At 46.0% G+C, this 21,054-nt stretch overlaps 1 protein-coding gene across 4 annotated transcripts in view; it reads right to left on the minus strand.

The window, feature by feature from the left end:
• Positions 1 to 21,054, minus strand: part of CFAP91 (cilia and flagella associated protein 91) — a 69,842-nt gene that overhangs the window by 19,055 nt on the left and 29,733 nt on the right. For all 4 annotated transcript variants that reach the window (XM_075905497.1, XM_075905487.1, XM_075905504.1 and 1 more), the window contains 4 exons: positions 19,357 to 19,473; positions 12,176 to 12,247; positions 10,204 to 10,350; positions 5,150 to 5,371 (listed from right to left, as the gene is read on the minus strand). In XM_075905497.1, the coding sequence (XP_075761612.1) occupies positions 5,150 to 5,371; positions 10,204 to 10,350; positions 12,176 to 12,247; positions 19,357 to 19,473 (558 nt within the window). The remainder of the gene's footprint in view (positions 1 to 5,149; positions 5,372 to 10,203; positions 10,351 to 12,175; positions 12,248 to 19,356; positions 19,474 to 21,054) is intronic.

Consider the following 21,054-nt stretch of genomic DNA (forward strand, 5'->3'; position numbering starts at 1 on the left):
GTGCGCTTCACGGATGAGAGTAGGGCATCGAGATCTTCATAAAACTTGTCCTTTACTTCATCCGGATTCGTCATTGTGGGCGCGTAAGCGCTGATCAGTGTGGCTTGCTTTCCTCTCGGTAGTGGAAGATGCAGTGTCATGAGTCGGTCATTCACGCCCTTGGGAAGACTGGCAAGTTTGCGGACAAGATGATTCTTAACCGCAAAGCCAACTCCAGATTCACGACGTTCGTCACTGCTGCGTCCACGCCAGAAGAATGTGTAACCACCTCCTGTTTCCATGAGCTGACCTTCATTTGCTAGACGAGTTTCACACAGTGCCGCAATATCGATGTTAAATCTTGTGAGCTCTCTGGCGACCAGGGCTGTTCTTCTTTCTGGTCGGTCTGCTGAAGGGTTGTCCTGAAGCGTGCGTACGTTCCATGTGCCAATAGTGAGTGGTGTCACCTTGCATTTTGTTCGAAATTTTATTGTTCGACCGCATGAGATGGGATCCCCTCCAGCCGCGGTAAGCTGGCCAGGGTTCTATGAAGCAAACAATGTTTAGGGCACCTTTTCTAGCCCCTTCCTCTTACTACGGAGGTGAGCAGTGCAATCCTAAAGAGGGCTGCTCAGTCACTCAGGTAGACGCCGAATCCAGCTGTTGCTTCCACCAGCAAGAAGACGACCATTAGACCTGAGCCGCCTGTGTGCAGGTCCGCGGCTACAGCTCCCAGTGTATCCACACCTGCTGCTTCGTCGCTCGCCCGTCGCCACAGGACTTAGGAGATGTCGAGATGTCAAGACTTGCGCGTGAATTGGATTAAAGTGAGGGAGAGGTGCGCATAGTCAGCCTCACTCTCTCTTCCCAGATTCCATCTTACTCCAATGGCAGGACTAATGTCGAGACGGTTGGAGATGGGCTGGGCGCAGTGGTTGACCAGGGCATCTTTCATGTCTTGCCGTGCTCTTAGCGTACCACATCGCTTGCAGAAACCACCTTCATGACCGTTGGTCCTATTCTAGTAGGTCTCATCCGCTCGATCCGCCGGAGTCTGTCTTCACATGCTCGGGATAGACAAGTCCCTATCTCACCGAAGGTCGATGACCCGACGGCTACTCTCAACCTGGTTTAGCCAGCCTGTCGAAGCTGTTGCCCGGGGTGTGGCCGCTGCACATGCTACAGCTACTAGGAGCCACAGGTGAGAGTTGAGTGACAAGTGGGGACCAAAGGTGGACGAGCTGCCCTAAAAGGACACGACATGCCCGTACATCAGAGGTGCTACCCCTCCCTGAACACCCCATACACCCCAAGCAAATAGTGTACTTGTACATGGAATGCCTTTCTCCCAAACAAAACAATCAGCTGGAATTTCTTTACAAATGCTATGCAGCTTGAATCCAGGACATCTCTGCATAATACAAACAGATGAAAAGAATAAAAGAAAAAAATCCCTTAAGGGAAAGATACTATGGCTGTTCACAAAAAGCTAGTGAAAACACTCTGTGAAGATAAAAATAAGTTTCTAAGAAGAAATGGTAAGCTACATCTTTTGCCATGAATGGTAAGAAGGAGAGGAAGACGGAGCAAACTCTGCCCTTTATATCCTTTATTCCTGAGGTAATTGTGTGCCAAACAATACTCTGCACCTAAATAAATAAAATATTCTGCACACAGTATTTCTAAATTCTGCATCATTTGTGAAAACACAATATAATCATACCATTTTCAATTATGCTGACAAGTATTTTGAAATAAATTAAAATAACTGAAAATAGTGGCATTGGAAAAGGTTCAGAAAAGGGCAACAAAAATGATTAGGAGTTTGGAACGGGTCCCATATGAAGAAAGATTAATAAGACTAGGACTTTTCAGCTTAGAAAAGAGGAGACTAAGGGGGGAGAGGTATGATAGAGGTCTATAAAATCATGACTGGTGTGGAAAAAGTGAATAAAGAAAAGTTATTTACTTATTCCCACAATATAAAAACTAGGGATCACCAAATAAAATTAATAGGCAGTAGGTTTAAAATGAACATAAGGAAGTTTTTCTTCACTCAGCGCAGACACAACCTATGGAACTCCTTGTCAGAGGATGCGGTGAAGGCTAGAACTTCAACAGGATTCAAAAAAGAGCTAGATAGATTCATGGAGGTTAGGTCCATCAATGGCTATTAGCCAGGATGGGTAGGAATGGTGTCTCTAGCCTCTATTTCTCCAGAGGTGGGTGACAGAGGAGGGATCACATGAGGATTACCTGTTGTGATCCCTACCTCTGGGACACCTGGTATTGGCCACTGTCAGCAGATAAGATACTGGGCTAGATGGACCTTTGGTCTGACCCTGTATGGCCGTTCTTATGTTCTTACTGCATAAACAGGGGTGTGTGTGGAGAAGCTGGGGGAAGTGTTCCCTCTAAGATTTTCTTCCCATGAGTGGAGTGAATTTTGTTTTGTGCACCAGTATTGAGTTCATGTGGCTTATTCGGATGTGTGCCACTTTGGCACCCAAGTTTATTAATAAATATCTTATAAACCTCTCTCTTTTCCCTCTGCTGCCATGTCTCCTCCCCTCCTCTCACCCCAACTGCTCCGCTGGTGTTTGCTGCCTCCCACCCCTCACCCTCCTCTGCTGTCCTGACTCCTGCCCTTCTCACTGCCCTCAGCTCTACTAGGACCTGCCCCACTCCCCTGCAGCAGCCCTTCTCTTCCCCCTGTGCCCACTCCTCCTATAGCTCCACTCTGATCACCTGTAGCTACTCTTTCCCATCCCTTCTCCTAACACCTTCCTCTATCTACCCTGCATCTCTCCTCTGGTGCCCGTCCCTCCCCTCCATGTGTCTGCCCTTCTGCTTCACCCCCACAATCCCCTGGCACTTGCACCGGGAAGGTGCCTCCTCCTTCCCTCACTGCCCCTGCCCTCCTTGCCCTCTTTTTCCCTGGTGCCCACACCCTCACCATCCTCTGCCCCAGTTCTCCTCGTGTCTCTCTGTGCCCTCACACATGACTCCTCATGCCCAACCCTCCTTTCAACCCCTCTTCTCCAGGCACCCACTCCTCCCCTCTCCTCTTCCTCCCTCTTGTCCCTCCCCTTTCCTCTCCCATCATCATCCTGTCCCCTCCCATCCTTGTCTCCTCTTGGCCCCCTGGCATATGTTTTTCCTCCATCCTGCCCCTTGGTGCCTGCCCCTTTCTTCTCCTGCCCTGCCCCCCCTTCAGCACAAGCCCTTTCCTCTCCCCATTCCCCTTCCCCTTAGTTCTCTCCCTGTCTCTTCCCTCCTCTTCCACTTAACAGGGCTGGAGTCTGTGCCCTGGCCCCAGACTTCCCCGCAGCCCTGGCCCCAGCTGCTCCCAGGGCGGGACCTCTGCTGTACTGGAGCCAGGGCCACCCGTAGTGCTATTTTTAGTGCTGCAGTGCAGCCCAGTCCCCGCAGGCTGCCCGGCTCCAGCTGGAGTCAAGCGGCAGCCGCACGAGGTGCATCCTAGTGAGGCTTCCCTGGCTGGAACGCACCTCACGTGGCTGCCCCTTGACTCCAGCTGGAGCCAGGGCAGCCCACAGTGCTATTTTCAGTGCCCCAGTCTAATCTCCACAGGCTGCCCAGCTCCAGCTGGAATCAAGTGGCAGTTGCATGAGGCGTGTTCCAGCCATAGCAGCCCCACTGGAACGCGACTCGCATGGCTGCTGCTTGACTCCAGCTAGAGTCAGGGATGCCTGCTGGGACCAGGACTGCAGCACTAGAAATAGCTCCACAGGTGGCCCCAGCACCTGCCAAGCCCAAGTGTGCCTTGCCCTGCAGTACCCCAGCCAGGCTCTGTGCAGCTCCTGCCGGGCTCCAAGGTGACCCAGAGAAGAAGGATGCGGGGTTGCCAGAACAGGACTCCGCACAGCAGAGGCAGTCCCACAAGGAGTAGTAGGGGAGGGAGAGAGGAAGGGTCTCACACTACTGGAAGCCGGTCCGGCTGCCCAATGCACCCTGCTTGAGATGGGGTGGGGGAAAGAAGGCTGCTGTGCTGTGCCGGTGCCCCCATCTGACGGAACTTTCCAGGACATTTCACTACTTGATGGGGCACCAGGACAGAGCATTTAAATTTAGAACAGTCCTGGAAAAAACAGGACATATGGTCAGCGTAACTCTCCCCAAGCAGTCAAGTCATCCTCAGGCCCCCACATATCCAGTGAGTTGACTCTCCCCCAGCTTCCCAAACAGACATATCTAAGCTGCAGAACTGTCAGAAAGGGGGTGAGTGAGTACTGATATAAGGGTTCAGAAAAGGGCAACTAAAATGATTAGGGGTTTGGAACTGGTCCCATATGAGAAGAGGTTAAAGCAACTGGGACTCTTCAGTTTAGAAAAGAGGAGACTGGGGGGATATGATAGAGGTCTATAAAATCATGAGTGGTGTGGAGAGGGCGGATAAAGAAAAGTTATTTATTAGTTCCCATAATAGAAGAACTAGAGGACGCCAAATGAAATTAATGGGTAGCAGGTTTAAAACTAAAAAAAGAAAGTTCTTCTTCACACAGCGTGTAGTCAACCTGTGGAACTCCTTGCCAGAGGAGGCTGTGAAGGCTAGGACTATAACAGAGTTTAAAGAGAAGCTAGAAAATTTCATGGAGGTTAGGTCCATAAAAGGCTTTTAGCCAGGGGATAGAATTGGTGTCCCTGGCCTCTTTTTGTCAGAGGCTGGAGAAGGATGGCAGGAGTCAAATCGCTTGATCACTGTCTTCGGTCCACCCTCTCTGGGGCACCTGGTGCTGGCCACTGTCGGCAGACAGGCTACTGGGCTAGATGGACCTTTGGTCTGACCCAGTACTGCTGTTCGTATGTTCTCTTTGCTTCCCCACATAAAACATTTTTTGCAAGGAAGGGAAGAGAATCTCCAGGGCTACGTCTACACTGGCCCCTTCTTCAGAAGAGGCATGCTAATTTCTAACTTTGGAATAGGGAAATCCGCGGGGGATTTAAATATCCCCCGCGGGATTTAAATAAACATGGCCGCCGCTTTTTTCCCGGCTTGGGGAAAAGCCGGAAAAGAGCGTCCAGACTGGCGCAATCCTCTGGAATAAAGCCCTTTTCCGGAGGATCTCTTATTCCTACTTGAAAGTAGGTAATCCACCTTCTCAAGAGGCGGTAGCTAGCTCGATTGAAGAATTCTGTTTTCGCCACTTGCCTGTTTGAAGATCTCATCCTCTTCTCGTCGACGTCTCTCTTCTACCTGGCGGCGCCCACTCTCCTCTGCTTCCCTGATGCGCCGTTGCCTCTCAGCCAGCATGGCAAAAGCATGGATCTTCCTTTCTTCTTGAAGCCTCACCAGTTCTTTCGACAGGAAATCGAACATGTTCACTAATGCCCTCCCTTCTATCCGAGCCAAGTGATTTTCAACCAGTGACAGCTTAAAACAAAAACAAATAAGAACTGTATTAAATACCCTGAGGAATGCAAACCACTCTCACAGAATCATCAGAGGCACAAAAGAAAGAGCACAAAACCCCGCTCACACACAAGGCATAAAGCTAATTTTAAGCGTTCTGCATTTTTCTTTTTAAAACAGTAGACTTGATTCTGTACTCTGCCATGGCCTCTGTATGCAAGCTCTGCAGAACTCATCAGTTGAGAATACTTCTGGGAATTCCCTCTGGGTGAAGGGTCATTGAAACAGTTCTATGCTGACCCCTTTGCAACTCTTAGCCTAGAGAGTTGGCCAGACTGCACTGTACCAGCATGCTAGGCTACTCTCACTTAGGCAGGGGATTGGTCTGTTCTCAGGCTCAGAATGTGAGAGATGCAAAAGTGACATAAAACCACATTCAACAGCCTTCATGTCTGTGCTGTGTTTAATTGAGCCAAAATGAAGAATCAGGGCTGGGAAACTGAAAATTCAGCTTCTATCTGGAATTCACAAAGTCAAATCTATACCCCTATAGGACAGGTATGTGCTAGAATAAACAGTTCAGAGGGCTGCATAATCACAAGTGCAAATTAATTTCTAACATCAGAGGATACAAAATGTTTATTGCTTTGTATTTTCTTGCTGAGACCATCTGAAGGGACAAAGCTCCCTCCTCTAAACACTGGAATGTAGCAAACTATATCAACTATACTTCGCCTCACTGGTACCATCTATCCAAGGAACTCACAGCACTTTACAAACATTAGTTAATAACCTCACAATGTTCTTTGAAGCAAGGCAGGTCTTATCCCCATTTTACAGATGTGGAAATTGAGGCATAAAGGTGCAATGACCTGCTTAGGTCCTATAGGGAGACTAATTCTCTGCTGTTTTATATACAGTGTTATGTATACCTATACAAGATAAGTGTAATATGCTAGCTGTGATTTACACTCACTTTGCTTCTGAAGCAACCATCAACACAAGATTCAAGTTAGTGGTAACCAGATCCAGGGAATCAGAGACAGCCGGAAATAGAACTCAAGTCTCTGTAACCACCTTCCACTCTCCTAACACTAATCCCATTGTTTTGTGGGATTTGTGTGGATGATTGTGTTGTGGAAATGTAATGATATTGTGTAAGCTCATTATCTCCAGTATTAACACAGCAATAAGTCTAAACCAAAAGATTTTTCTGAAGCTGATTCAGATGTTATGTTGTTGTTGCAATGGCTCAGCAGACAGTCGAATGTGCATGTTATAAACTCATGTAAACAAGACAGAACAAAACAACCTTGACTAGCAGCCAGTATTAAACATGCTTTCTCAGGTCAGGTACCATTCCAAGAGACTACACCTTTCCAAACATCCAACACAATATAAACATGTCACTGAACACAGAGCTTGTAAGTGCTCCTCTAGTGCCCCAGAGATTGTAGAATGATGGAGGGAAGAGGATTTAATCTTCATACTATACCAAAAAGGGCAGAGGATATGGGACCACCATGAGCCACTTCTCTTGTTTATTTTTTTGCTGTGCATAAGGATTTTCTGGGCAGGACAGAAATACTGCTGAAGACATTCTGTGATTAATGTTCTATCAGCATTTTGCTGTAAGTGAACAATACGCAAAAACATGTGAGATTTCTGATGATCATGCCCCTCTCTCCAAACTGGTTACACGCCTTCTAGCTGCAGAATCAGTGTAGTTTTATTCTCCCTATACGGAAAGCCTCGGGAAATATGAACTGACAAGTACATTTTAAACCACAGAGTTCAAACGGTGATGTGATCTACTGACCTACAAAACGGACATGACAGCTTCCTAAAAATAAGAGTTACTAATAGCCTTCTGAAATATGCACGCACACACAAAAATATTTAACAGGCTTTTAGGTCAACTGGGAGTTTTTCTTTTAAGAAGGTATAATTTGATAATGGAGGACATTCACAAAACTGTATTGCTGTTGTGACAAAGCTCTGGCAGTGCCCATGGGTCCTGCACTTCTGGCAGGTAGTATTCAGCCTCAGAAGCTTCCTGTGTCCCACCACATGGCCTCTGTCTTTTTTATTAGAGGCAGAGGTCACAGCCTGCTACTATACCACTCTCATTACAGGCTAGTCCATAACATGGGGGTGAAACCCCTTGATAGTCCTGGTCTCCCTATCCAGGGTCAGGCTCTGCAGTGGTATGGGAAAGGCTGGGGGAAACCTGGGCATGCCCACTACTCCAGGTTCCGGCCCAGGGACCCTTAGGCAGCAGCAACAGGTGGGGTTTGTTCTACTTCCCATCTGGCAACTACTTCCCTGGGCCACTTCCCCAAATGATCCCTCCCGGTACCTTTCCTCTGGTACCTGATCCTCCAACACACTCCTCCTGCCTTGCTGCTCCCACCCAAACTCCTCTCTCTGTCAGCACTTTGGCAAGAGCGAGCGGCTTGCTTGCTCATTCCGTCCTCACATGCCACTTAACTAAAAGAGGAACCCTTTTAAAACCAGTCTTAACTGGATCTGGATTGGCCCCAGGTGGTCAAATTAGCCTGACTCCCTTTGCTCTAGAAAGCTCCTAAATAACTCCAGGGCTACGTCTAGACTGGCATGATTTTCCGCACATGCTTTTAACGGAAAAGTTTTTCTGTTAAAAGCATTCGCGGAAAAGAGCGTCTAGATTGGCACGGACGCTTTTGCACAAAAGCACTTTTTGCGGAAAAGTGTCCGTGCCAATCTAGACGTGGTTTTGCACAAGAAAGCCCTGATCGCCATCGGGGCTTTTTTGCACAAAACAGTCCTGAGCTGTCTACACTGGCCCTCTTGCGCAAATACATTTGCGCAAGAAGGTTTTTCCCCAAACGGGAGCAGCATGGTATTTGCAGAAGAACACTGACAATCTTACATTAGATCGTCAGTGTTCTTGTGCAAATTCAAAGCGGCTAGTGTAGACAACTGGCAAGTTTTTCCGCAAAAGCACACGCTTTTGCAGAAAAACTTGCCAGTCTAGATGTAGCCCAGATGTTCTAACTGACCTGATTGTCCAGACTGCTTCTGGAAAGTTCCTCCTGGTTCCACCTGCCAGTTTACCCAAGGAACAGAGACCTACTTAGTCTAAGGTTCACATACTTTCCTTCTAGCACTCTTTTGTAACCCTTTAACCTGATCCTGTCACACTGTCTTAATTGTACGGCATAATAGACACCTCAGAGAGATTACTCCATGTAAATGTAGTCTATCTTCCCATGAAGAAAAATGCATGGAACTTACAGAGTTCACCTACAACTTTGTAGTATGTGTTAACTAAAGTTAAAAGCCTTGAAATTGGGAGAACTTTCTTTTTTTCTCAAACCCTGGGAAAGCAAAGAAGGGGAGGAGGAAATGCCAGCAAGGGTTAGTTCAGATCCCACAATGAGATTCTGAAACATGAGATCAAACAGATCTCTATCTTTATCTTTTCATCTCTTTTTCTCTGAATGTCATTATGTAGACTGAATTGACCTGCTGCTACAATCTCCCTATGCCTTAGCTCTGTTTTCCCAGGGCTTGGGGAAGGGACACTTTAAGTCTCCAAATCTCAGGGCTTTTAAGTTTCACTTTTTCTTAGTTCAATAAAAGGGATTATTCAACTACATCCCCATAGTACTGTATATGTTTTATGCCTAGAGTCCTACAGTTCTGCCCTCTCTACATGAGGCAGCATCTAGTAATCCTAGAACGTCACTGCTCTGCTAAAAGGTTGGAAGTGAATAGAAAGAGACTGAAAGTGTCAAATCTCAAATCAATTCAGACCAGCAGGAGGGGTCCAGACCAATGTTCCCTCTAATTGTTTCCATCCATGTGCAGATTTTTTCCATCCATGAGCAGAATCAATTTTTATGTCTACTGAGGAATGTGCAGATGTGCACTACCAGCAGAAACAAAACACCTAGCTGTGGGTGCTCTGCTAATCAGCTGGGTGGCATCTCTCCTGAGTGGCCACACAAGTGTACAGCTTACAGGGATTCAAGCCTGAGAGGGTGTGGTGTTCATGTGGATGGGATGCCTATAACTATGGACATGTCTGCAGCTGAAGGTGAGGAAGTGAATCGCAGACTGAGGAGACATAACTTGATCGGTGCTAGTGAAGGTAACACTCTAAAAATAGAATGTGGCCATGGCAGCATGAGCTGCAATAGGACTAGCTTCCCAAAGTACATAGCTAGCCTCTCCGATGGGCAAGCACTCGGGGCTGTTAGCGCCTCCTGCTACTTATACTGCCATAGCTACATCTGACTTCAAACATGCTAGCTCAATGAGAACTAGCACAAGTGTGCCTCTTCAAGATGGGAAACACACCCCAGCTCTATGTGTAGATGTACCCTTATGATGCAAAATCTGTTCAGCAAAATGGGTTACTGAGGGGGTGACATGCATGCATCACTATGCCACCTGAAGAAAAGGTCTTTATCAACTGCAGAGAAGTCAGCCGACGTCAATCATGTGGATCATAATCTGAAAGGAATGAGGATTGCAGGATGAGGCACATTTTTCATGCACTTAGAGCCCTGGAAGTTGAAGTTCTCTGTTTAGCCACAAAGCAGGTACAGAATGGGCAGCAGCTATGCAAATTTCTCAGTATGGGATCCTTTACAGCAATGATAGAAAAGTGAGTGCCCATGTCCATTCAATCCTTGTCGTCAGCAAAGAAGCCAGTTGGCAGCACCTGTGATGGCTTCTGCAATGTGGATAATACATTCAATTTCTATAAATACACTGGTATCATTACAAGAAAGAAACAGACATTTAAAAAGGTATGTAGGAATGCATGAGTGGGGTGTGTGTTATCTTTAGCTTAATAGCCAAACCTTGTGCTCATGCAAGTCGCGTTGTCGCTGTAAGGCCAATGTGACTTGCTTCTCTGCCCTCTTAAGCAGCTTCCCATCCTCCTGAAGAGCATGAGTGGTGCGCAGTTCCCGGATCAGTTCCAATCGCTTCTCTTTGCCTTCAAACATCTTTCAAATATAATTAACAGCCATGGGAATTAAACGGAAGATAAAACCAGAGCATTTTACAAAAAGAAAATACCCTTTTCCTCCAAAGCTGGAGTCATCTGTTTCTAATAACATATTCTCTGCCTTTAGCACTTGAACCTTGGAGGAAAATCTTTGGTGCTACGGACAGGAAACAAAACCATCTGTAATGAATCCAAAGTCATATCCAAACACACACCATTAGCTGTCAGTTAAACCTCTGTGTGCTGGATGAAGGACAGAACTCAGGCCCTTCTGCTGCAGATCTCTACTAATTACTCAAAGAAGAACCTCCATTATCTTTCAGTTGAATTAGGACTTACCCAGTCCTCTAGCCACTAGAGGACATGACAAAAAAACATAGCAGATCTCTGTACATCCAGAAGCGGTAGAGTTGAATACATGCTGGAATGGACTTTAAATTACTGGCAGAACTGCCAACCTCATTAATTAAAAACAAAAACAAAATCAAATGTTTCCCCCTTAAACCTCCCAATGTACTGATTTTTGTGGTCTGAAAAAGACACTCTTTCCTCCTCTGTGGGGGTGGGCAGGGCTTAGAAATGTCAACCTCACATATATATTAAATACTATAAAAAACCTGGGTGAGCCAATTCTCTCTTCCTTTTGAGTAACAGGAGTGACATTCTCTCTGCTCCCTCCTCTGCTGGCTCCACCATGCATCCTCTTGCACACTTCCTCAGCTCTCTCCCCTGGATGACTCCTGACCCTATCTCTACCTGAACCAGGCCATTTTCCTTCTCTCCTGTTCCAGTATCCACTGCCTGCTCCCCTTCCTCATACATAAACCCAGAAGAAGGGCAGAGGAATAGCGAGGGTGCCTCTTCCTCCCCTCCTCCGGGGATTAAGGTTTGTTCAGATTGTTTAGTGTCATTCAGTGCAACAGCAGCAAGGTTGTGGGGAGGGTGCTGATGCTTCTGTTGTCCTGTATGATATTCCCAGATCCAATCCCTTCTGTTTTCCCTATTGGCAGTGACTGCTTCCCTGCTGTGCAAGTGTGGTGTGGTGCGGAGGATCTGTTGGAGAATGGGGTGATAGATAGGAAACACACACTCTGGGGTAACAGATAGGAAAAGTAGTCCAACCCATCAGCCCATGTGTCCAAAACCTCACCCCCCAAGCAGAAAGCAATTTCAGAGATGACTGCAGTTGCTGGTGAGAAGCCTCTAAAAATGATGGGAAGTCTTGGTGGGGAGAATCTCAAAATTTTTGTGATCATCAATATCCCTGCAATGGAGTCAAAGACATCTTTCCTATCAGATCACTCCCAATAGGGAAAAACTCAGGAAATCCAAGTTTCATATCAAACCTTTTTCAAAACTGCATTTCTTATTGACAAAGAGCTATTATCTCACACCTGGGTGCTGTATAAAAGATAAAACAATAATAAGTACAACAGAATTAATATCAATGGTACACAAAGAAGCTGCAGGTCTATAAAACAGACACCATCCCCAAGAGAGCAAAATGATCAAAAGTGACCATACCTGTACAGAAAAGCCCAATATCAAACCCTAAATACGGCCATAAAGGATATCAGCAGTCTCTGGACATCCTCAGGGAACAAGTTCCACAGATAGGAACCTAGGAGTTCCAGTCAGAAATTTGGGATGGAGAACAAGGACCCTCAGCCTCACAAAGATATGGAGTAAAGATAGGAGGACACATTGCTCAACTGCCTTAGGCCTGGATTAGTTCATTGCTACTGGGAACAGATTTTTAATATACCCTCAATAACATCTTTCAGCATTTTGAAGACAGAAATAGTCAACAGGACACAGAATACCATGTTCTGAATAGCTCTGCCTCGGATTAACTTCTGCAAAAAGATCACTGCCAGTTCGAACTCCTCTTCTCTCTGCCAACACACAAAAATAATATAGTTACAGTTATGTATTTATTTTAGGGAGGAACCAGAAGGAAACCTGAGTGAGCCATCCATCCAACTATCTTTCTCAGAATACAACTGATATACCTATTTTCTCAGAGAGTTTGATCATCGCGCTTCTGACTTCCAGAGGCTGGAAGATGACAAAAATATATATTCCTATATTTTAAAAATATGAGACAGACTATACAAAAATTTACACTGGAGATTTCAAAAGGGAGTTCAGAGAAGAGTAACATAAATGATTAGGGGTGCAGGATGGCAAGAATTAAAATATGGATTAAAAGAACTATCATGCTGACCTTATTTTTAGAAGGGACAGTGTGTTCCTATTACCTTGGGGAATGTCCTTGATATCGGCATGTTCCAGTGCCACTTGATATCAGGATGTGTTTGCCTGAGCACTCTGTGACTAGCACTTCTTAGGAATGTATACTTCTGCAATATGAGCTCTGTTCTTGCCATATTCTGTGAGCAGGTTCTGCCTCATATCAGGCCTCTGAAACAAGGGCTTATGTCCCAGGCTCTCTTCCTCCTACAGGGCTGTGTATAACAAAGTTTTATATCCTGGGTAGTGGCTGGGATTGAGCTGGAGCCAGTGGAAGCAGTGATATCATTTGGCTCCCGCTCTGTGGTTAGGATTAGGATGAAGAAGATACAGAGTTCCAGAAGACAGTGGGGGATGGCAGTCACAATGGCTGCCATCTTTCAGTCAGTCAGAGTTGCAGTAGCCAGCTTCCTCCACAGTCTCTTTTTCAGGACCCCAAAGGGGAGTGATGGATGGAATGGCCCATCCCCTCATTTTGTTGTCCACAAATTGGAGCTAATTCCTGACTCGTCAATTTTGGTTCATTGATTTCCAGTCCCTCGCTTTTCTTGTTTACCTGGAATGGCTTTAGCACAGTTTATGAATTATAGCACTAGGAATTTTTTGTCTTACATGCACACCCCATCAGCATTTACTATTATAGATAATTGTGACACGTTATAAATGTTTGTTCATTTTTTACAGTTGAAGTCACTATCAGAATAAATTTATAGGCCCAAACACACACCAAGTCTCTAGCTGTCACCTTTCTTAGGTCAATATCCTATAATCTACTTCTTCTAGACTTGGTACTTAGAGAACAAGAAGTACCTGAGAAATCATATCCTGATAGATTATATGACTACCTGCCTGCCTTACCAGGTGTCACCCATCTTCCACAGGGAGATCCTATCAGGTTTCAAGTACATTAGGTCTTTTCATAGGGCCTGTCTCTCTAGGTCACAGTCTTATGTTAGTTCTCGGATTTTCTCCGTAATTCACGGTGGTCATTTGATACAGTTTACGGTTCTTTGTCAAGCTGTTGTGAGGGGAAGGGGATAAGTTGTGGAGGCCTGAATTAGTCTCTTCCATTCTGTTAATCTTCCCCTCTGTCCCTGTCACTTCATCTTCCCATATACAGCCTCCTGAAATGTTCATCTCCCAACCAGTGTCCTCATAGTGGTTGTGACAGAAGCATCATCTTATTTATAGAAAGCCCTGGCAGCAAGGAGAGGTAACTGCAAAAGAAACTCATCCCTGCATGATAGGAGATTCTAGCAGCAGAGGCTTGATGAGACTTCTGCATGCCTAAGTTCAATGCCTGCATGCATGAGTGCAAGACATTTGGCAGTCCTGAAGAAGATCTGAAAGCATAAGAAACAGGAGCTAGCCTGAAGGGCTACCCATCTAATTAGGCCAGTTGAGAAGAGCCCTGCAAATCCATATGTGTCTGTAGATGTAGATGAGGCTCCTGATTAAAGGTGTGGTAAGTGAGTTGTAAGCATTCAGAAATCCATTTGGAAAGCCTTTGTTTAGAAAGAGATATACAGAGTCTTGCAGATTTGCAGAGTGGCTTAGTTCTTTCTAAGTAAAATATAATTGGCCTGTGGACATCTAGGGTGTGTCTAGACTACATGCCTCCTTCGACGGAGGCATGTAGATTAGCCAGATCGGAAGAGGGAAATGAAGCCGCGATTAAAATAATCGCGGCTTCATTTAAATTTAAATGGCTGCCCCGATCTGCCGATCAGCTGTTTGTCGGCAGATCGGGGGAGTCTGGACGCGATGCGCCGACAAAGAAGCCTTTCTTCATCGGCACAGGTAAACCTGGTTTCACGAGGCTTAGCCATAAATGATGGCTACTAGGAAGGCCACTTTTATGGAGAGATGTAGCACTGAGCAGGTGGCCAGGGGTTCAAATAGTTTGCCTGTTAATGTTCTCAGCACTAAGGTGAGGTCCCAGGGTGGAGCTGGGATCTTTATTGGTGGGTAGTTATTTTGAACACCCTTCATAAAGTGTTTGGTGGTGGGATAAGTGAAGACAGAGTTATCTTCTATAGAAAGATGAAGAGCAGCCAAGTGTACTTTTAAAGAATGGAGGGAAATCCCTGTGGTTTTAAGAAATAACAGGTATTCAAGTATATGGGGGAGTGAGCCTGATGTGGGTACCACCTGCTGGTTGTGATACCAACTAGAGAATCTGTGCCATTTATATAAGTATAATATTCTGGTAGATGGCCTGCAACAGTTCAGAAGGATCTCTTCTACAGGTGCAGAGCAAGATGCTTCTATTGTTGTGAGCCAGCAAGGAGCCATGCCTGAAGCTATAGAGTTGGTATGTTGGAGAGACCTAGATCACCCTCACTCTGTGTAAGGAGATGCGGGAGCAATAGAAAGTGCCATGGAGTCGTTGTCGACATATGAAGGAGGTAAGGATACCAAGTCTGTCTGAGCAAACAGGGCACTACTAGGATGATTGTGGCTTGTCCTGCTTTATCTTGAGAAGTTAATGATGGAAAAGTAGTATTGGTGGAAAAGTATACATGATGGATGCATCCCACCTTGTTGTGAAAGCGTCACTGACAGTGCCTCGGGATGAAATAGAATTCCATTGCAAACACTGTGTTAATTTGTCCACCATGATAGGATTAGGGATTGTTTTATTTTGGTTGGCATAGCACATCACCTGTTGATATGATGAAAGTGAGGTTTGTATACTGTTCGTAACTCTGATTGCAGTGACCATATTGGACTAGAAATGTGGCTGCTGCCATGTGGCCCAATTGTTGTAGGTAAAACTTTGCCATGATCTGAGGGCTGTTCTGTGTTGTTTCCACCAGGTCTGTGAGCACAAGAAACCTTTGACGAAGGAGTGATGCCCATGGCTCACCTGCAATCTAAGTGAGTTCCAATGAATTCCGACTGTTGCGTTGGAGTTAACTTGCACTTTTGAAGATTTAGTTGTAGGCTGAGCTTGTCAAAGAGGGTTCTGATTATGCTGACCGCTCATTCTGTGTCATCATAGGTTGAGGCTTCCAAAAGGCAATCATCCAGATATGAAAAAATTATCACTCCTAGGTTGTGGAGATGTGCTACTACCACCACAAGAACCTTGGAAAATACTCGAGGGACTGCAGACAGACCGAATGGGAGGACTCTGTATTGGAAGTGGCAATTGTGAACCACAAACTGTAGGTATCTTCTGTGTGCTAGCTGTATTGAAATATGAAAATAGGCATCCTGTAGGTCGAGGGTCAACAGCCAGCTTGCTTTCTCCAAGGCAGGGATTATTGTAGATAGGGTTACCCTCTTGAAACACTGTGTGCAAATTAACTGATTAAGGTTGCATAGACTGAGTATGGGCCTACATCCTCCCGTTTTTTTGGCTATAAGCAATCTCATGAGATGGGTTCCTCAACAGGGACGAGGAGGGAAGATGAAAAGGGGAGGCAATAACTGGTCTGTACAATTTCTAGCACCCATTTGTTTGTTGTGATAGTATTCTAGGCTGGGTAAAAGGATTCCAGATAGTTGCCAAATGGGCAGCAATGTCCAGATGGTGCTTTGGAGAGATCAGGGCCATCATGCCCTCGACCAAGTCTTAAAAGGTCTATCTCAATGTTGAAAGTTGGGAAGTTGATGATTGACCTATGGGTTGCCTGCCCCTAGTTTGGTGCTTCCTATGCCTGTTATCATATTGCCTTTGTAGTTGAGTGAATGGAGTGGTCTTACATCTCTGTGTAAAGAATCTGTCTTGGTTCCAGGTATATGTATTGCCAAGGTTTTAAGAGTAGACTTTGAGTCCTTCAGTGTGTGGAGAGATGTGTCAATGGACTCAGCAAATAATTCTGATCTTTCAAATGGCAGGTCCTCTACTGTCACCTTGATTTCTCTGGGGAACCCCGATAAGTGTAGCCAACACGCTCACCTCATAACTACAACAGTGGAGATAGACTGCGCTGCTGTATCCACTGAGTCCAAAACAGCCTGTAGTGCAGTATGGGAAGTAAGAGCTCCTTCACTACTATGCACCCTATTTTGTTCTCTCTTGTTGTCTGGCAAATGTTCTATAAAAGATGACATTTGCCCAAACACTCTGTGCATGCGTGCATGTATTCGTTTGTTTGTCAAGTAGAACAGCATAATTTGTGCTCCTGAACTGGAGGGTGGATGACAAGTATGCCTTCCTTCTGAATAAATCCAGCCACTTCCAATCCCTATCATAGGCTGTAGTGCATGCAGTGTTCTGCTTCTCCTTTTGGTTCCCTGCCTCTACAACTAAGGAGTTTGGGAGTGGGGTATGAAAATAAGAAGTCTGTCCCCTGAGGTGCCACATAATATTTCTTATCTGACCTCATGCAGACTGAAGGAATGGTGGCTGGAGTCTGCCATGTGGTCTTACCTGGGTCCACAAGGCCCGAAGAAGCCTGTGGTCTGTAAGAAGTGACAGGCAGTGGAGCAGGCTGAGGGTGCTGGGACCTATACATGACCCATAGGTTCCAATAAGGCCAGTTTGAAGGTACTTGCATCGGTGGGGGTAATCACTGTGGTGGCTGCTGGGTTGGCTCTGAGGAAGAGGGCCAGGGGGATGTGGAGGCCAACAAAGGACTCTTCCTCCTCATTGCTGGATAGCAGAGTTGCCAGTCTTGCTGGTGTAGCCAATAGGTTGAAGCAAGAATGTAGCTGGGGTGCCAAAAAGTGGGGTACTCAGCGCACAGGTGACAGAGGTCTTCATTGATTTTAAAAGACTGCGGCACTGAGGGGATCGGTGCTGGGGTCAGTACAGTCTGCTACATCAGTGGTGCTGAGTGCCTGAACTGCTTTGACAGGGCAGCAGACAGTGGCATGGAAGGGCTTAGTGCAGAGCAGGGGCATGGCTTTGTCAATGCCAAAGGAGTGTGTGTCGGAGACGACAGGGCCCATTTAGACTTTGCCTTGCCAGGCACCTTAGAGCTGACCTATGCCGAATCCTCTTAGCTCCTCAGGACATGCCTGGTGCCTCCCAATCCAGTACCTTGGTTATTGCCAGTGCCAGAGGCATTTCTTAGAGGCACTTTATTGAGGGGGAATCACCCCAAGATGAGGAGTGACAGCACTTCTTTGAGGAATGTGCTGAGGCAGAATTTGTGGAGCTTGACCCTGAAGGAGCTGCCTTCTCTGACACTGGCATCGGAAATGGTTGTTTGGGTGGTGTCATGAGCTCCAGGTCAGGGGCTGGGCGCACTGAGTTCTCTAGGAGCAAGAGTTTCAATTGGACCTCTCTGATCTTTCTTGTCCGTGCCATGCGCTGTTTCAAATTCTCACACTTGCTAGTTGAATATGCCTGACCCAGACACCAGACTCACTGAGAGTGTCTTGTCAATACTGGGATGGAAAGTCTGCAGGACAGTCACCTTTTAAATCCTAGGGATCCAGGCACCCAAAAAAAAAAAAAACTGCCACAAAAGCAGGAACGGTTAAAAAAAAAATTAAGCTATTCATTAAACTAATAAGAACAATCTAAAAACCTAACAAACAACTACTGAATAACTCTAACTATAAATCTAAGAAATCATTGAGGACAACTATTGGTCTGACTGAAGCTAATGGCGGCAGAGAAGGAACTGAAGGGATGGTTGGCTGTGCATGTGGGGTAGCCACAGGATGGCTGCCTCACGTGCACAGCCCACAGAGGCGCTGCTACCTTGATTCTCCAACTAGAGGAACGGCGGCACCACAAACATCTCAGATGGAGCATCTATAGGGATGCTCCTCGAAGAAGTATTGTTTGCCATCGTTTTGGATCAGATAGGGTACATCTACACTTGCCCCCTAGTTTGAACTAGGGAGGCAAATGAAGGCAACTGAAGTTGCTAATGAAGTGTGGGATTTAAATATCCTGTGCTTGATTAGCATAGTCACGGCCGGTTGCCATTTTGGAAATTGACTAGCCCGATTTAACTGGTACTCCGAGAAAAACCCCTTAACTCAAATGAGGAGTACCAGTTAATCTGAGTTAAGGGGTTTTTCTTGGATTACCGCGTCTATATGCGGCAAGTTAAATTGGGCTGGTCAATTTCCAAAATGGCGACCAGCCACGACTAGGCTAATCAAGAACGGGATATTTAAATCCCGCACTTCCTTAGCAACTTCAGTAATCTTCATTTGTCTCCCTAGTTTGAAGTAGGGGGCAAGTGTAGACGTATCCATACATATCCTTTTATTTATTTTTTACCCAAGTAGGGCTTTATGCTCCAATTTCAGCTGAAGAACTGGACAGGAAGATAGTAGGATTTATTTGGGTAAAATTCAGAGGTACTGAAACTATCATAATGAGGTCACACAATATCTAAATAGCGAAACAGGAATGGCCAGTGTTGGAAAAATACTCATGAAAACACATACCCTGGAACCTGCTTTAAAAAATCCTAACCACCCTTAGGGAACATCTCTTCGGTTGTAGGAGGGATAAGGTACGGGGTGTAAGAAGATCCACCAAACACTAACCCATCCAGCCTAGATCTATTTTGGATTAATATTATAGTCTAATGGAGAATTCCGTGCTTCTTAAAACTGATTCCCTGAACCTAGCAAGATTCTCATAGTGCAGTAAGTAGGCACAAGTCTAACGCTACACAGTCTGTCAGTTTTATTTTTAAGAAGAAAACACAGTACAGAAGACAAAACTAACTAGCTCCCATGTTTTCCTGGACACCCCTTGAGTAACTTGATAGTGACTAAAACAGGACTTAGAGAGCAAGAACACAAGAACATCTAAAAACATCCAACTTACAAGTGATGGGCTTGGCAGTGTTGGAGTTAGGGGCCGAGGAACAAGTTTTGTTATCTTCTGAAGAAAACGAAGGGGTTTCTTTGGCTCCTTAACTTTATTCTTCTTATCTAGCAGTGCCTGAAACAGTCATACAAATTTAGACTCTCTCCATGCAGGGTTCAAAAGCTACACAATACTAGGTCTCTAGGGTTACCAGGTGGCTTAAAAAAAATGCCAGACACACTTGATCTCAGATGTGGGGGGAAGGAATGCTGGCCGGGAGGATGTGGCCAGGGGTGGAACCGGCTGGCAGGAAACAGGGCTGACGGGAAGGGGAGGGGGAGAGTCAGAGGAGATTGCAGGGGGACTGGCCAGCGGGAAACAGGTCTGGCCAGGAGGAGGTCAGAGGGAGCAGAGCTGGCTGGGGGAGATCGGGAGGAGGACGGGGGGAGACTCAGCTGGCGGGAACCAGGGCTGGTCGGGGAATATCAGGTGGGGGAGCTGGCTGGAAGGGGGTCAGGAGGAAGGGGGGGAGAGAATCGGACAGCGGGAAGCAGGACTGACCCGGGTGCACACAGATTCTGGGACGCTGCCCATCCCGCGCACGGTCCCGGCGAAGCACGAGCGAGTCCAGCCCCAGGGATTCCCTCCCCCCCCCCCGGCATAGTTGCGTACTGCCTCTTGAGTGTGAGTGTGTCTACCAGCCAAGCAGTACACAACTAGGTACTGATACTCCTAATAATAATAAAACTTACATAAAATGTCTGGTATTTTCTAATTAGGTATCTGGTATTTTCTTAATTTTTTCCTGGACAGAACCCTCGAATACCAGACTGTCTGGTTCAAAACCCTATTAAGGTCCCAGTCTTGCTGTTACAGGATTATAATGGTAGCTGAGGACATTCAGCAGCTTGTACCTTTAATTTTACCATCCACTCCTACCTCAGCTCAAAAGTCACATGTTATACATTACTGTTAGATGGGGTGGTCTGCAGGGATGTAAAATCCCATTTAATCTGTTAATCGGGATTCCATGGAGTGGCCCAGCAGGCCCAGCCAGACTAGAGTGGCTCTCCCACCCATGTTGTGGTGTGGGTGGGGGGCTGCTCCAGCCTGACTGTACCTGCTGTGCAGTGAGCTGCTCCAGGCAGGCCGGACTGAGCCTGCCACGAGTTGGGGCTACTCAAGCTGGACCAGAGTGTCCCCAGGCCATGGTGTGGCCCAGTGGGCCCAGCCGGGCTGGAACAGCCCCATACCAGTTAAATCGCTAGTGGTCTGAAGACCTGACGGTTTCAAGTTAGAAAGAGAGGTGAGTGTATATTTACGGTACCTTGCTGGCAAGTACATAGACTGACCATCACTCTCTTTAAACGAGTTCACAGGCTGTTTAATCTTAACTCCTAGTACACTACATTCTGGAAATGCACATATGGCGACAGATTTTACATTTCTAAAAAAATGGCAATTTTGCTGAAACAATTAAATGCTGAACTGAAATTTCACAGGCAAAGTCCAATTCTATGAATTACTTTTGCACTGTAAGTAATTACTGCGTATCAAGTACAGAGGCAACTTTCTTTGCAAAACAAAGTAATTAACAGCCTTTTTAAACCAGTTATAAATTATACATTTCCACAACTGGAATATGACTGCCTCTCTTGGCACTTGTTAAAGCACTAAATTTTAAAGAGCACAAAACATCACTAACACAATGTTCGA

This window comes from Pelodiscus sinensis, chromosome 1 (assembly GCF_049634645.1).
Source record: "Pelodiscus sinensis isolate JC-2024 chromosome 1, ASM4963464v1, whole genome shotgun sequence".
In the NCBI taxonomy this organism is placed as follows: domain Eukaryota; kingdom Metazoa; phylum Chordata; order Testudines; family Trionychidae; genus Pelodiscus; species Pelodiscus sinensis.